Source organism: Carcharhinus amblyrhynchos, chromosome 5, assembly GCF_965287045.1.
Source record: "Carcharhinus amblyrhynchos chromosome 5, sCarAmb.v2.hapA, whole genome shotgun sequence".
NCBI lineage: Eukaryota > Metazoa > Chordata > Chondrichthyes > Carcharhiniformes > Carcharhinidae > Carcharhinus > Carcharhinus amblyrhynchos.
The window spans coordinates 8608201-8625339 of NC_137328.1; the positions used below are offsets into that span (position 1 = coordinate 8608201).

Sequence of the window (17139 nt, forward strand, 5' to 3'; positions counted from 1 at the left end):
GCGGTCTTGGGCAGAGCAGGAGTCATACCAAACTGTGATACAACCAGAAAGAATGCTTCCTATGGTGCATCTGTAAAAGTTGGTGAGAGTTGTAGCTGGCTTGCTAAATTTGGCCGAATGTTGGGGGTGGGGGATGGGGGGGGAAGTTTAAACTCCAGCAGCACCAGAATGCCACCTGTTTGTCACAACTCTCGCTTAAGATGAAAATAGAAAAGATACTTTTTGGTTGGCATTTTCTCCTATATAATGACCACCCTTTATTTCATCTTCCCCTCCGAGTCACGCACCCATCCTGACTTGGAACCATATCGGCCATTCCTTCACTGTGGTTGAGCCAATTCCTGGAACTCGTTTCCGGACTGCACGGTGGGTGTACCTTTTTTTTAGTTCATTCATGGAACATGGGTGTCACTGGTTGGCCAGCATTTATTGCCCATCCCTAATTGCCCTTGAGAAAATGGTGGTGAGCTGCCTTCTTGAATTGCTGCAGTCCATGTTCTGTGGGTTGACCCACAGTGCCGTTAGGGAGGGAATTCCAGGATTTTGACCCAGCGATTGCGAAGGAACAGTGATATATTTCCAAGTCAGGATGGTGAGTGACTTGGAGGGAAACTTGTAGGTGGTGGTGTTCCCATTTGTGAGAGGTATTAGGGTTTCCAAAAAGAGACACTGTCACATTTGACCGCCCTCCTCTCCAGTACTCTCCTAGACACCAATAACAGGTGCATCTCAGTGTATTCACTGAGTTACGTATCGGCGGATCTCTGTTCTGTGAATGCGTTGCCATTCACACTAACTTAGTGAGACACCCTTACTATGAATTTGGCCATAGGAGCAGCACAGTGGCTATCACTGCTGCCTCACAGCACCGGGGACCCGAGTTCAATTCCAGTCCTGGGCCACTGTCTGTCTGGAGATTGCACCTTCTCTCTGTGACTGCATGGGTTTCCTCCGGGTGCTCCGGTTTCCTCCCACAGTCCAAAGATGTGCTGGTTAGCTTGGTTGTCCAAGATGTCCAAGAATGTATACATTACTTCCCCCACCATAATTCTGTCCTATCTGTCTGTAAGACTCTAATGTGAAATGATTCTATTCAATCTGCACCCCACTTCCCTCAACTAAGCAGTACGCTGGCACTGTGGTTAGCACTGCTGCCTCACAGTGCCCGGGACCCGGATTCGATTCCAGCCTTGGGTGGACTGTCTGTGTGGAGTTTGCATCCCTGTCTGCCGTCATCTCCTCCGGTTTCCTCCCACAACCCAAAGATGTGCAGGTTAGGTGGATTAGCCATGCTAAATTGCCCCCTTAGTGTCAGTGGGATTAGCAGGGTAAGCATGTGGGGTTACGGGGATAGCGCCTGGGTGGGATTGTTGTCGGTGCAGACTCAGTGGGCCGAATGGCCTCTTCCTGCACTGTTGGGATTCTCTGAATTCGGTGAAAAATTCCATATCGCTGAGTTGCCGGCCTTTAACTTCCCTCTGGAGCCATGGATTCATCCCTGAGAACATCCAACCAACTTTACCAGGGCTTTTCGATACTTCGGATATTCTGTGAGCAAGGCTTTGTACACTTTAAATTGCGTAGACCTGGGAGGTTCCCAATTCATTTTTCAACGAAAAATAGGTGACCTCCACTCCAGAAAGTGAATTGTTACTGACCCCAATCTCCATTTCTTTTTTTGCCAGGGAATATGTGTTGTCCACAACTTCAAAGGGACACAGGCCAAATCAGTACAGCAAAAGCCCGAGGATCCACACGGAGTGCCATTAATGACATTCCCACGGGTGGAAAGTCCACTTGAAACATTGAGTGCACAGGTAAGCCGCATGGATTTCCCCCTTACCCTGTGGTCCCAGCTTCACACATTGGGTATAAAATTCATCTGAGCCACCTCAAGTGCCAAGGTTATGCCCTTTCGCCACCCCCCCCCCACCAAGATGGTTCAAGCTATGCCCCCCGATGGGCAGGGAGTATTCAAAACGGGAGGCCCTCTCCTCTTCTCGGATTGAACCCGGTGAACCGAAGTGAGGCTAGTCCGGGGAAATCCAACCAAAAACCTGCCAAGCTCCTCAGGGAATTACCGCTTTCCTTCCCTGCCCTCTGCCAGAACTGAGACGGGCAGTGTGGTCACCAGAACCTCGTTTCTCTGATGACCTTATCCAGCTTCAGAACGTTAGATGAAATTCTCCGGCCTCCCAGCCGCCAGTGGGAGGTGGCGCGTTGTTTGCTAACGGCGGGATTCTCTGCTCCCGCTGCTGTTAATGGGAATTCCCACATTGGCGTCACCCCGTGTTGGCAGGAAACCCATGGGCACTGCCGGCAAGACTGGAGAATCCTACCAGCGTGTGAAAGGCCAGAGAATTCTGGCCCACATTTTTAATTGGCACTATCACGTGAGTCAGTTGCATAGAGCAAATCAGCTACTTGGTGAAAGGATGGATTGTTCTACCTCAGAATTGCCAGTCCGGCAAAATGAAAGCCAACAGTGTGTTTTATATATTTGATTTTCCACAGAGCATTGTTGAGAAGTTTATCGAATTCTATATGCCCACAGCACCGTTTCAGCTCCTCTTCTCTGTTTGCTTTGCTCTGAGTCCACACCCAGGCTCGACTAATCAAGCACAGTGAGCATAGATCAGTTGCCTGATTCACATGATCAATCACAGAACAATTAAGCATGACATAATGTCAAAATGGCAGCGCGGGCTCGTTGGGCCGAAGGGCCTGTTTCCCGTGCTGTGTTGTTCTTTGACAAAGTCAACAACCCTCCCATAATTCTACAAAGTTGATCACCGTAACTTTTAGTAGGGTAGGCTTGTCTCCACAGCTTTTCTTGGTTCCTTGGAGATCGCAAGTTCTGGCAAACTCATTCAAATCCAATACCCATGAGATTCTCAGAGAGAAGGGGAGAGAACAAAAACTCAATGTAGCAAATAAAATTTGAGGAAATGAGTGAACAAAGAGAACAAATGCGCTGGGGAAAAAGAGAGGGAAAATAGAAGTAGGTTAAAGAGCCCAGGAAACAGGAGAAAAAATATATTAATTGTCCCCAACACAGTTTACCACTTATAACCATGCCTGTGCCTTTGAGCTCAGAAAAAGAAATCGTAAGCGGAAATCTGAATACTAGGACTCATCCAATAGTGACACAACTGTAGAGAAAGATAAATAAACATGGTAGTGTATGATTAGTCACATGGTAACACAAATCCTTGGACATTGTGGGCCTCTGATTGAACTCAGCTTGTTAATGAGGTATCAAAGCATCAAGTTGTAAGGACAAATGTGTTAAAAGTTGCCAACGTCCAGGGAAGGAAGGATGGAGGGCAAGGATTTGGGGGGGGTGGGTGTTGTACAGCTTTGTGCTCACTGCAAAGCAATTTATTCATAGCTTTCAGTGTGGGATTTCAGCGGCCAGAGAATTTATGCCCTATTAGAAAGACATTCAGAACATAAGAACTAGGAGCAGGAGTAGGCCATTTGGCCCCTTGAGCCTGCGCCGCCATTCAATAAGATCATGGCTGATATCTTCATGGACTCATGTCCACTTACCCACCCACTCACCATAATCCTTAACTCCTTTACTGTTCAAAAATGTATCTATCCTTGCCTTAAAGGATTGCCTTGCCTTAGCTGCATTGCTTTTTTTATGCATTCACGGGACATGGGCGTCGCTGGCTGGGCCAGCATTTATTACCCATCCCTAGTTGCCCAAGGGCAGTCGTGAGTCAACCACATTGCACTGGCTCTGGAATTACATGTAGGCCAGACCAGGTAAGGACAGCAGATTTCCTTCCCTAGAGAGACATTAGTGAACCAGATGGGTTTTTCCAACAATGGTTTCATGATCATCAGTAGATTCTTAATTCTGTTTTTTTTTATTGAATTCAAATTCCACCATCTGCCATGGTGGGATTCGAACCCGAGTGCCCAATGTGTTTCTGGATTAATAGTCTGGCGATAATACCACAAGGCCATCACCTCCCCCAAAATGCTTGTTTTAAAATACGGCACTGCACAATTTCTATCTGGTGATCCATGCACATTAGCCTCTGTTAATGCTTTGTCAAGCCAGATATTTTCTTTTAGTACACTGAAGAATCGATTGGATAAATCCATAGCTTTATGTCAATAGTTATTAAAGACAATTGGCAAAAGGATCAGTGGCGAGATAAGTATTTTTTTTTTGAAACGCAGCGAGTTATTGTAATCTAGAATGCCTGAGAGGGCGATGGAAGCAGATTCAATCTCAACTTCTTAAAATGAAATTGGGTAATCATTTGATGTTTATTCATTTGAAAGCCTTTCAAATTAAAGTACTAAGATCAGAATCTTAAGATCAGGCCCATTGTCAAAATACTCAGCTCTCTCTCTCTCATTTGGAGGCTGTGTAATTCCAGCATTTTCTGTTTTTAGTTCAGCGTTATAGTAATTGCAGGAGAACCTCAGAATCGGAGGATGATACTACTGTAGTAGGGCAAAACCCAGGGAGTGTGGGCTGCAGCAGGAGAGGGGTATATGGAAAGGATTACACTGACAGCACTGTAGTATCCACACTCAGTGCAGACGGACAGGACAAAATACAAATAACTATGTCTCAAACGGCACTAAAACAGCCCCAGATCAGGTGGGATTGCTGCGAAGTTACAACAACCATATGAGAATTGATATCAATTATCAATGCTCCAAAATGTCTAGAGGAACAATTGTGCCTCTGAAAACTTGGTCAAATATCCTGAAGATGGGACAATTAGCACCCCATCGAAATCAGTTTGACAAACACAACACTTTGATATTGTAGACAGGAGATATCCAGAAAATGAATAAAAACTAAAGCACACAAGACAATGGAACTGTATAACAAAATCAAAAACAGAATTGTAACCAATTCAAAGTAACCGTATGATGACTGGATGTAAATGTAATGCTTTGTAATGTAAAGAAAGAGGTATAAAAATCTGTAAGAGCCAATGTTCAGTAGAGTAAGTTAAGCAAGATGTAGTCACAGTCACAAGTTCTAATCCCCTCATGCATGTTGAATAAAACCGTTTTTGTTGAAGTTCTCCATGGTGTTGGAAGACTCAATTCGTTCATTCCTTCCTACACTGCACAGAAAGAGACCTTCCAATTAATCTTACTCTGTTAGAGTCCTACAGAGCCTTAATGGTAGGAATAGAATTAAGAAGTTATGCTAAGCGATTATTGAACCACACTTGCAGAACTCCGTACATTCTGCTCGCCAGATTGTAGGAAAGCTTGTAGAGGCAGAGAAAAAGATTTACAAGAATGACATTGGAGCTGTGAGCACATACGTATCAGGAAAAGATGATCTGCTTCTTCTGAGGGGAGGCTAGACTGATTGGTCCTGAGACATTGGCCGGAATTTTGCCATCCCACCCGCCAGGGGAATTGGAGCGGACGAGGGGCAGACCATGGAAAGGCCCGTTAACCTTGGGGCGGGATTTTATGGTTTCAGGATGAGTGAGGCCGTAAGATCCCACCCATTTTCCCTGGGGGAAACGAGTCTCAAACAAGGAGGTGTGACCTTAAAATTAGTGCGAGGCATTCAGGAAGGTTATGAGGGGGGAAAGAACAGCAGTCTGGACCAGTACAGTTAGTCAAGGACTGGTGGCAGGTGGAGCATAAGCACCAGCATAGACTGTTTGGGCCAGATAGGCTGTTTCTATGCTGTGTATTTAATGCAATTGCAGTGGATTCTATTTGTGAGCACTGGTGACGATTCTAGCAGATTTTATAATGCGAATGACCCCTTGCCGCCCTTCCCTGAGAGCATTTGTTACCTGCATACTTTAGAGTCCATTCATTAAACTTTAATGGACTTGTGCAGCCTCACCAAGACTAATAAAAGCACTTCCCAAATAATTACATCGCAGCCTATTCACCCAAGTGCCCGATATCCTGCAGTCAGCATTCTGTTGCTCCCAGTTTCTTGTAGTGCTAATTGGCTTCTCGATGCGGGCACAGGTCAGCTAATGCTTAGCGAATCCAGACATTAATCTTCTAAACGGAAGTGTAAATAAAGAAACCTGCTCCCCTGAAAGAGAAAGTTAAGTGCGCCGGACAGCGACCAAAATGGGACGAGAGCATCTCACATCTCACAGAGAGTTGGTTCACGGAGCGGTATAATGACCACACTGCATTGCTATTGATGACATTGATCTCACAACGTGGCTCTTTTTTCCTTAATGCTTGCATGACAGCAAGGTGGGAGACATCGCCAAACCCCCCGAGAGAGGGTGTTTCGTCCCAGGGTCATTTTCCAGGACCAGCCAGACACACAACTCACCAGGAGGTATATGCTTAATAATGGCGCAGGGACTGGGGCTCCATTACGAGCTCGGGGGGCGGAGGGGCTGGGGTGGGGAGTGAGTCTTCATGAGTCCCGTGTCGGAAGAGGTTACGCTCCGCCTGCCTCCCTCGGCTGCTCCTGGAGGGACGGCCTTCCTCCAATGTCCCCGTGTGAATCTGGCACCGTGTAAGCTTCTTGTTGGCATTCTCTGGCTTCCATTTCGCCGGCCTTCTGGGCACGCCCCCTTGGTTGCTGTTCCTGGCGGGGCCACTTTGCTTGGTTGTCTTAGGTGGACCTTGGCTCAGAACTGCATACCCAGTCTCATGGCAGCATCGCTCGACCAACCAGAGGTTGGCACGGTCAAAGAGCTGATCTTGGTGGCAGCGACAAATCAGAACCATGCATTTAATCATTTGAAAGTGCATCGCTTTGTTGAATGTTGACATGTTCGTTTGTGCTGTGTTACTATTGCGTTGGTTTCTTTTCCCCCCACGTAGAATGACACCAGTGCTAAAAAGGGTCAATTATGAGGGCAGTTTGCGTGGATGAAGCTTCTATCTCCCTGAGTGTGGAAGATTAACGAGTGATCAAATCGAGGCATTTAAGATGATAAGGGACGGCACGGTAGCACAGGGGTTAGCACTGATGCTTCACAGCTCCAGGGACCTGGGTTCGATTCCCGGCTCGGGTCACTGTCTGTGTGGAGTTTGCACATTCTCCTCGTGTCTGCGTGGGTTTCCTCCGAGTGCTCCGGTTTCCTCCCACAGTCCAAAGATGTGCGGGTTAGGTTGATTGGCCATGCTTAAATTGCCCCTGAGTTGTGTAGATTAGAGGGATTAGCGGGTAACAATGTGTAGAGATATGGGGGTAGGGCCTGGGTGGGATTGTGGTTGACACAGACTTGATGGGTTGAATGGCCTCTTTCTGTACTGTAGGTTTCTATGATTGAAGGAGTTGATGGGTCACAGAGACATTTTCCCTCGGGAAATGAGTCTCAGACAAGGAGGCGTAATCTTCAAATTAGTGTTAGGCCATTCAGGGAGCACATCTTCACAAAGGTCAATGAGAATCTGGAACTCCCTCTCCCCAAAATAAATTGTTGAGGCTGGGGGCGCTGGGGGGAGCTTAAATGAAAATTGCTAGATTTTCGATAGGTAAGAATTATAGCAACAATGTTGCATTTGAGGTAAAGGTCAGCCATTGAATGGTGGAAGAATCTCAAAGGGCTGAATGGCCTCTTCCTGTTCCTATATTCTAATGCTATTTTTGCACTGCTGCAGGAAGGTCATTCAATTCCCTACAGTGCAGAAGTAGGCCTTTCAGCCCATCGAGTCTGCACCAACAACAATCCCACCTTGGCCCTATCCCCGAAACCCCACATATCTATCCTGCTAATCCCTCTAATATGCACATCCTGGACACTAAGGATCAATTTAGCCTGGTCAATCAGCCTAACCTGCACATATTTAGACTGTAGGAGGAAACCAAAGCACCCGGATGAAACCCACACAGACACGGGGAGAATGTGCAAACTCCACGCAGACAGTGGCCCAAGCTGGGAATTGTACTGGGATTCCTGGAGCTGTGGGGCATCAGTGCTAATCACTGTGCCACCATGCTGCGCTGTGGGTCCTGGTGAGTCCTGTGGTTTAAGTCAGTTTACAACTCGATAGAGAGAAAATGTGAATGAAGCCTACTTTTCTCTGCACTCAGTGGTGTCAGCAATTTTGAAGGCACAGAGATGTGCTAGGTTGGCACAGTAGCACAATGATTAGAACTGCTGCCTCACAACGCCATTGACCCAGATTCACTTCCCGGCTTGGGTCACCGTGCAGAGTCACCTTATGTCTGCATGGGTTTTCTCTGGGTGCTCCCGTTTCCTCCCACAGTCTGAAAGACGTGCATTGTCCGTGCTAAATTCTCCCACAGTGTCCCCAAACTGTGCCAGAGTGTGGCGGCTAAGGGATTTTCACAGTAACTTCATTGCAGTGTCAATGTAAGCCTGCTTGTGACACTAATAAATAAACTTTAAAAAGTGCCTGGTATGGTGTGAATCACAGAACCATTATATTGTCACCCTGTTCATTGCTAGACTGCTTCAACATGCCTTTAGTGAATTGAAACGTTAAGGCACAGTTGTCTCCTGCCATGCAACTTTCACCATCCCTTGTTGCCCAAGGGCAATCGTGAGTCAACCACATTGCTGTGGCTCTGGAATTACATGTAGGCCAGACCAGGTAAGGACAGCAGATTTCCTTCCCTAGAGAGACTGCCTGCAGTACTGCTGGAGTTAGGAGTTCTGTCTGAATGCCATGATTTGTTGCCTATTTTTTCTGGCTGGCCATTGGTGAAAGAAGAAAGCTTTACTCCATACGTTTGGTACAATGGAATTGTATGCTCGTTCTGTAAAATAAAATGGTGACAACCTTGTCACAGAATCCCTATAGTGCAGGAGGACGCCATTCGGTCCATCGGGTCTGCACCAAACACAGTCCCAACCAGGCCCTATTCCCATAACCCCACATATTCACCCTATGAATCCCCCTGACACCAAGGGGCAATTTAGCATGGGGTCAATCAACCTAACCTGCACATCTTTGGACTGCGGGAGTAAACCGGACCATCAGGCGGAAACGCGCGCCATCACGGCAAGAATGTGCAAACTCCACACAGACAGTGATCCAAGCCGGGAATCGATCCTGGGTCCCTGGCGCTGTGAGGTAGCAGTGCTAACCACTGTGCCACTAAGACTAAGTCGGTCAGATATATGTTCATTGGGGTTTAGAAGAGCGGGAGAGATCTCTTAGAAACGTATAGAATTCTAACAGGGTTAGACAGGGTAGATTCAGAAAGAATGTTCCCGACGGTGGGGGAGTCGAGAACAAGGGGTCACAGATCGAGGGTAAGGGGTAAACCTTTTAGGGCTTATGTGAGGAGAAATTTCTTCATCTAGAGGGTGGTGAATGTGTGGAATTCACTACCACAGAAAGTAGTTGAGGCCAAATTCAAGAATAAATTAGATGTAGTATTTGGGCGTAAGGGGATCACAAGATATGGGGGAGGGGGGGGGATCAGGATACTGAATTTGATGGATTTTCACAGTAACGTCATTGCATTGTTAATGTCTACATTAGTGTTAGTCTACTTTGTGGCAATAATAAATGAAGTTTAAATTTTAAACAAAATGAATGAAGGAGTTGACCGGAAGGGCTGTGTGGCCTACTCCTGCTTCTAGTTTCTATGTTTAAGACAGAATAAACCTTCCCCCCCCATCCCCCCAATCCTTGCATCAACAGTACTGCTGGATGTATGTGGTGCAAGTTCTCCCCATAACTGTGTACAAGTACAAGACTAAGTACAAGTTAGAACCTGGTTAAAGTGCACACAAGCGTAGGAACTCTTGCCATCTGCTCAAAGCGTATGTTAAATTGATGGGTTGAGATGAAGTAGGTTCAGTTGAACATAAGAACATAAGAAATAGGAGCAGGAGTAGGCTATCTAGCCCTTCGAGCCTGCCCCGCCATTCAATAAGATCATGGCTGATCTGTCATGGCTCAGAGGCTCGTGCAGACCATCACAAACCTATTGGGCTGAATGGCCTGTCTCTGTTTCTTTTAACATTCTGTGTAAGGCATTAAAACTCTTTTTTTGGTTTAATGGAGTTTTAATTACTTTTGTAACTTCAAAGAAAAAGACACAACACTTTTAGAAAACTCAGTTAAATGGTGGACTGGGATGTCAATACTCAGTAAACCGTCATCAGTGGCTATTGTGTTAAAATCCAACCCAAAGCAATAGTGTGAAACTATTCCCTTTCTGTGGAGATACTGGCATTGGACTGGGACGGGCACAGTAAGAAGTGTCACAATACCAGATTAAAGTCCAACAGGTTTATTTAGAATCACGAGCTTTCGGAGCACTGCCCCTTCATCAGGTGAGTCACTCTGAAAGCTCGTGATTCCAAATGAAGCTGTTGGACTCTAACCTGGTGTTGTGAGTCTCCTTACTGTATCCTCTATCCGTCTAAGGCCTAAGTGAGGTGTTCTCGGCTAATCTCAGTCTGGGTCTCAGTGGATACAAATCCATTGCAAAATAAAACCCTTTAAACTGGTGCTGTTTGGCCAGTGTTAGGCATTAAGGCATAGTGCTGCAGAGAAGAGGGAACTTCACTCTGCATCTAACTGTCCTGCACCTTACCAGAACGCTCTTGATATCAATCCTGGGCATTTGAAAAATATTCCATACTCCTCACTCAAATACACACTTAATCCTAAACTGGAGGTTTAAAGCCCGAGCGAAAAGAGTAAACAGGTAAGTGATTGATGACCAGCTTTGCTTGTCTCTGTTAGACTCCTTTTTTTTTAAACTTTCACACGTTTTGAGGCAGCAACTCTTTTCTGTTTCAGGTGATTAGGTCGCAGAGGTGATTCACATGGGTACTTTCATCTCCCAATGAAAGCGGGGGGAGCGTGAGTGTGCATGCGAATGCCATCTTGCCCAGGGCAAGATGCATTTTCCCTGCCCTCCTGTGTGTTCTGTCAGTCCCTGGGAGCATGTGGCAGGGGCGGGTTCCCCATCAGAAATCCACGGCAAGTCTTCTTGGAGTAACCATCCCTTCCTGGCCTCTGTCACTTTAGCACTTGAGTAGCTTTTTCAACCCTTTGCTCCACTGTTTGTATCCACTAAGTTCAGGAGCAACCACTAAAAAACAGAAAGGGAATTTATAAAGATCCTTCTAACCGACACTTGAAGCAACAATGAGGCTCTACTGAGCCTAAACTGATAGAAATATTTCTTTTAAATGCAGAAAGTTAGCAGGACTGGTTCAGTTTATTATGTCCCCCTTAATGTTTTATTCCATGTCTGGTGGAAGTATTGGCGCAGACTCTACTATTTGTTACGTAGAGAGTGAGTTTTAGATAATCACTTTCAAAATGATCTCTAACGCCAATCCCCACCGCCCCACCACCCCTCAGCATATTTTATGAGATGGGAGTGATCTTCAGAGCGGACACTGGCACTCACTGGACTGCGGCCAGTTCACATTGAAAACTCCCAGGGTCCAGTCCTCAGTATTTAGCCTCAACACTCAGGGCTACTGCCAACTACATGTACTTGGAGAGACCCCATCATTGCCAGTTTCCATAGAATCCCTACAGTACAGAAGGAGGCCATTCAGCTCATCGAGTCTGTGCAATCCCACTCAGATCCTATTCCTGTAACCCCAGACATTTGACCTGATAATTCCCCCTGTCACGACGGTCAATTTAGCATGGCCAATCAATCTAACTCGCACATCTTTGGCCTGTGGGGGGAAACCGGAGCACCTGGAGGAAACCCACGCAGACACGGGGAGAACGTGCAACCTCCACACAGATAGTGACCCGAGGCCAGAATTGATCCTGTGAGGCAGCAGTGCTAATCCACTGTGCCACCCTGTCACCTGTCTTCCTATTCACTTTAAATCTCCACTTTTCTTACTAGCGAACACCTTTTCAAACAACGAGGGTGAAACAGGTCATCATTTTTTTCCTCACATTGAAGTCAATGGAAAAATGAAAGCAAGTAAAATCAGATTCCACTCTCGCCCATTGCTGAATATCAACTTCACCCTTCCATGCGGCTTGTCCGGAGAACATGACTTCCTACAAAGCTATTTCTTTTCCATATCTTCCTCCCACTCCAATTCAGTTCCTGTGTCTGAGAGAATGGCGCAGGCTGATTGATCCTGGCTTCAGCCGATGATTGGTTGCTCTGTGGCTAATGTACAAGAGTAACTCTGTGAAGACCCCCCCACTGATTTTCTTTCTGTCCTCTCCCTCCCCCCCCCCCTTCCATCCTCCTCACCCAGTACCAGACATGCAGCGTTCACCCCTGAGTGGTTGCTAAGGATAAGCTCAGCGAAGTGGAGGATAGCCATCACTTTCCACCTCGGCAAACATTACTATTCACAGATCCAGCAGAGATGTGGTGGGCCGAATGGCCTCCTTCCAAGCTGTGGGATTCTAGGGGTGGAATTTTATGGTCCTGCCAGCCCTAGGCCTGGAAATTCCTGCCCAAAATCAACTGACCTTTCAACGATCCGTCAAAATGTCCGTCCATCCCATTCCAGTGTCAAGCGGGACTGGAAATTTGACCCCTGTGCTTCTACTCAAATATCCTGCTTTCAGTGATCCCTATGGATTGGTCATTTTTATGGGCTGCTTATTTTTTTTTGAGGAAAATTAATTTCCGAAAGAAATCCCATGTTTGATTCAGTGTCCACAAAGTGGGGAGTAACTCAACACTTCAACATGGTCCTATGATGAACTTCTGGAAATCTAATTAGCCTCACATTTCCTACACTGGCCCAAAGTTTAGCTAAATCGATTCCATTTTCTCATATGCCTCCAGTCTCGCCTTAGCTTTTTTTTTGTATGCGTGTTACCCTCCCTAAGATAAATATATAGAACTTCAAAAATTATTTTACACCAACAATGGACGATACGAGGTTGTATGATCATTCTTAGCGCAGCGGTACTGGGTAAAAACATTGACGTCAGGGAGCTTCTGCTGTGCAATAGTTAAGAATAACGATTCCATTTGAAGGGATGGTGGGGAGGGATAGTTGCCCAGTGCTTCGAACATTACCTCAGTCTGTTCTAACACTCGAGATGTCTGTTGTACTGTTTCCTGTGGACTCCCCCTCCTCCCCCTCTTTTACCCGCAACTTTCTCCTCCTCCGCAGGATGTTTGGTGCCGTCCGCGTCTGTCGATGAGTAGTGACCCCCTTCTGCACGTGCACACTGCAAATTTGACGTCTCTGCTCGAGGTGTCTGACGTAGTGTTGTGTACTGTGACTATGTGGTTTGCGTAGCAGTTCGACTTGGCTAAGTTCTTGTGGAATTAATTTTTGGAACCTTTCTAACCCATCAGTGTGAACCCTGCTGGCAAACTGTATTTGCAGTGTGCATAGCTTCTGACCCGAATTAAGCTGCGTCGTTCGGTCAGTTCTAACGTGAGTGTAAAATGCTGTCCTTTTGTCCTCTTACAGAATCACTCTGCTTCAATGACAGAAGTAACTTGAAGAGAAAACATTTGCTTTCCTTCTAAAAAAAAAATTAAATAAAAAACACAGATTGGTACTTTTTTTTATAATGTGTTAAACTGTGGAAAGTGCGACACAAGAACATGTCTAGCTAGTATCGGATGTTTTGTACATTTTTGTATGACAAAGTGTTGTAGCTTATCTTGACCTTTTTGCCTGTTCTTGTTTCTGAATTAAAGCATTCCATGTAACCATTTCTAATTTCTTATGTAAATTCAGGTGGTGTTATGTGATATTTGTACAATAATAAAGTGTGCAGTCTGGTTCATACACGCCCTCCCATGCAAGTGGTCTACGTATTTCATTAAGGAGAGGACATGTCTCGACGTCAGTCCCAGCTGAGACACACCACAAAGGCTGCGCAAGTCGCTGAAGCCAATGTGATTTGTATTCATTTCTCCCAGAAACCCAGAAGTTTCTGACCAAAGAACCCAACAGAAGACCAGGAGAACTTAAGGAATTTAATTTGCCCTTTCATGGGATGTGGGTGTCACTGGCAAGGCCAAAACCAGATGGATTTTTACAGCAATCAGTAATAGTTTCCATGGTCGCCATCACCGACGCTCACTTTCAACTCCAGATTTTATTAATTGGATTTGAATTCCACCATCTGCTTTGGTGGGATTTGAACTCTTGTCCCTGGAGCTTTTAGCCTGCCTCTCTGAGTTATTAGGCCAGTGGCACTAACAGGGTCGTACAGTGCAGAAGGAAGCCATTCGGCCCATCGAGTCTGCACTGACCACAATCCCAGCCAGGCCCTATCCCCATAACCCCATGCACTTTTCCTAGCTAAGTCCCCCGACACTAAGGGGCAATTTAGCATGGCCAATCCATCTAACCCGTACGTCTTTGGACTGTGGGAGGAAACCGGAACACCTGGAGGAAACCCACGCAAGATATGGGGAGAACATGCAAACTCCACACAGACAGGAACAGGCCCTTTGGCCCTCCAAGCCTGCACCGACCATACTGCCCAACAGAGCTAAAATCCCCTACCCTTCCGGGGACCATATCCCTCTATTCCCATCCTATTCATGTATTTGTCAAGATGCCCCTTAAAAGTCACTATCATATCTGCCTCCACGACCTCCCCTGGCATATTACCTCCCCTCCACCCCCCACGCTTAGTTACCTTAATGGGATTTGAACCTCTGTGCCCAGAGTTTTTAGCCTGGCTCTCTGAGTTACTAGTCCAGTGGCACTAATAGAATCCTAGAGTGCAGAAGGAGGCCATTCAGACCATCGAGCCTGCATTGACCACAATCCCACCCACAATCCTCATAACCCCTATGCATTTACCCTAGCTAGTGCCCCTGACACTAAGGGGAAATTTAGCATGGCCAATCCACCTAACCCGCACACCTTTGGAATGTCGGAGGAAACTGAAGCACCCGGAGGAAACCCACACAGATACGGGGAGAACATGCAAACTCCACACAGGCAGCGACCCAAGCCAGGAATCGAACCTGGGTTGCTGGCGCTGTGAGGTAGCAGTGCTAATCACTGTGCCACCAAGTACACAACTGTCTGCCTCAGGTTCCTGTGCTATGTTGTAAATTTAGCAACGCACACCATTTACTTTTAGAATCGGCTTTCAAATTCATCTCGAACTTGTGGAATTCTTTTATTTACTTTTGGGAATCATTGGTAATGGCATCATTTTATTATAGAATTTTACAGCAGAGAGGGGGACCCGTTGGTCCATTGTGCTCACACTGGCTATCATGCACCTATCTATTCTAATCCCATTTTCCAGTACATGGTCCGTAACCTTGTACGCTATGGCATTTCGAGTGTTCACCTAAATGCTTCTTAAATGTTGGGAAGGTTCCTGCCTCTACCACCCTTTCAGGCAAAGTTCCAGATTCCCACCACCCCCTGGGTGAATAGGTTTTCCCTCACATCTCCACCGCTTAGCTCTATGTCCCCTGGCTATTGACCCCTCTGCTAAGTGGAAAAGTTTCTTCCTGTCTGCCCTATCTATGCCTCTCATGATTTTATACGCCTCCATCAGGTAACCCTTCAGCCTTCTCTGCTCCAAGAAACATAACCCCAGCCTAACCAACCTCTCTTCATAGCTGAAACGCTCCATCCCAGGCAACATCCTGATGAATCTCCTCTGCACCCTCTCTAATATAACCACATCCTCTCTATAGTGCAGTGATGTGGTGATCAGAACAATGCTGTAACTGTGGCATAATGAGTGTTTTACACAGCTCCATCATAACCTTCCTGTTCTTATATTCAAACCCTCAGCTAATAAAGGCCTTCTTAACCACCTTATCTACCTGTCCTGCTGCCTTCAGAGGTCTATGGACATACATACCAAGATCCTTCTGGTCTTCTGTACCTCCTAGGGCCCAACCATTCGTTGTATATTCCCTTGACTTGTTAGTCCTACTAAAATGCATCACCTTTTCAGTGTTAAATTCCATTTGTCACTGTTCCACCCATCTAACCAGCTCGTCTATCTCATCCAGTGATCTAAGGTTTTGCTCCTCAGTATTTACTACGCCACCAATGTTTGTGTCATCTATGAATTTACTTATCGTACCTCCTACATTCACGTCCAGATCATTCATGTACACTGCAAAAAACACACCCAGCACCGATCCCTGTGGAACACCAGTGGACCCAGGCTTCTGGAACCACTGCTGTCAACAGGGTTTCCAGCAGCTTGCACCCTCCACCACTGGGGAACCCACAGCAGGAGGGCGGAGGGGGCAGGTTGCCATTGGCAGGACTGAAAGATCCTGCCAGCAGAAAGGCTTGAAAGTCCATTAATGGTTTCTCTCTCTCTGCAGATGCTGCCTGACCTGCTGAGTATTTCCCATATTATTCCCAGTCTCTTAGACTTTTCTTTGACCTGCAAACTGCACAACCCTGGTTTTACCTCCGCTGGCAATACTTATACATCAAAATGAAATATTTATTCAACCAATATTAACATCTCCCATCTTAAAGGCTCAACAATTGTCTTTACAAAATGTAGATTCTTGCGTTAATTTGTTTCCCTGATATAACTATGGAACTATCTCATAAACTGAACTTGAATAGTCCTCCTCTTCAATTATTCAAATAGAATTCCACAATTGTTGGCATGTTTTTGCAATCTTTCATCTTCCAAGTAACAATGTAATATCGAGGTAAAGAGAGAAGGGACTTTTCTGTGATATCGTAAAACAGCTAACAGTGACACCCATTTGTTGATTTATTAGTGTCACAAGTAGGCTTACATTAACATGGCGATGAAGTTACTGTGAAAATCCCCTAGTTGCCACATTCCGGCACCTGTTCAGGTACACAGAGGGAGAATTTAGCATGGCCAATGCACCTAACCAGCACATCTCTTGGACTGTGGGAGGAAACCAGAGCACCCAAAAAAAACTGTTAATGACTTCAATCAGGCTATTGAAGTTGGCCTACTGGAATATGAACTCCCTGATTAAGGAGTCAATTGATGGACCAATCAGGGAGTCTTTTCCTTGTATTTAACTGGGAGTGTCAGTTCCTTTGGTACTTCTGAGGGTAGACTGCATGACTGATAGCACTTTGTGTATTGCTGTTGGAATTGTAAAATAAAGGGACTTTGGTGAAGGGACTTCTGCCTCTGATGACTTATTACAAAAACCCATACAGACACAGAATGTGTGGACTCTGCCACTCCCCCCATCAATCTCTCACCTGGAACAGGCAGGAAATAGCTGGTGGGCTTGCAGGAATTGGGCTGTACTTGGTTAGC

The 17139-nt window shown here is 46.0% G+C and overlaps 1 protein-coding gene across 10 annotated transcripts in view; it reads left to right on the forward strand.

Annotated features, from left to right (window-relative positions):
• The window catches only part of plppr1 (phospholipid phosphatase related 1), a 153201-nt gene extending 139534 nt beyond the window's left edge, over positions 1-13667 (forward strand). For 5 of the 10 annotated variants that reach the window (XM_080188460.1, XM_080188459.1, XM_080188458.1 and 2 more), the window contains 4 exons: positions 1686-1817; positions 6222-6313; positions 10717-10733; positions 13344-13405. In XM_080188460.1, the coding sequence (XP_080044586.1) occupies positions 1686-1817; positions 6222-6313; positions 10717-10720 (228 nt within the window). In that variant the 3' untranslated portion in view covers positions 10721-10733; positions 13344-13405. Of the gene's footprint in view, positions 1-279; positions 367-1685; positions 1818-6221; positions 6314-10716; positions 10780-13343 lie in introns of those variants that run through there. The other 5 variants (XM_080188463.1, XM_080188464.1, XM_080188461.1 and 2 more) reach the window with 5 other exon arrangements.
• The last annotated feature ends 3472 nt before the right edge of the window (positions 13668-17139 follow it).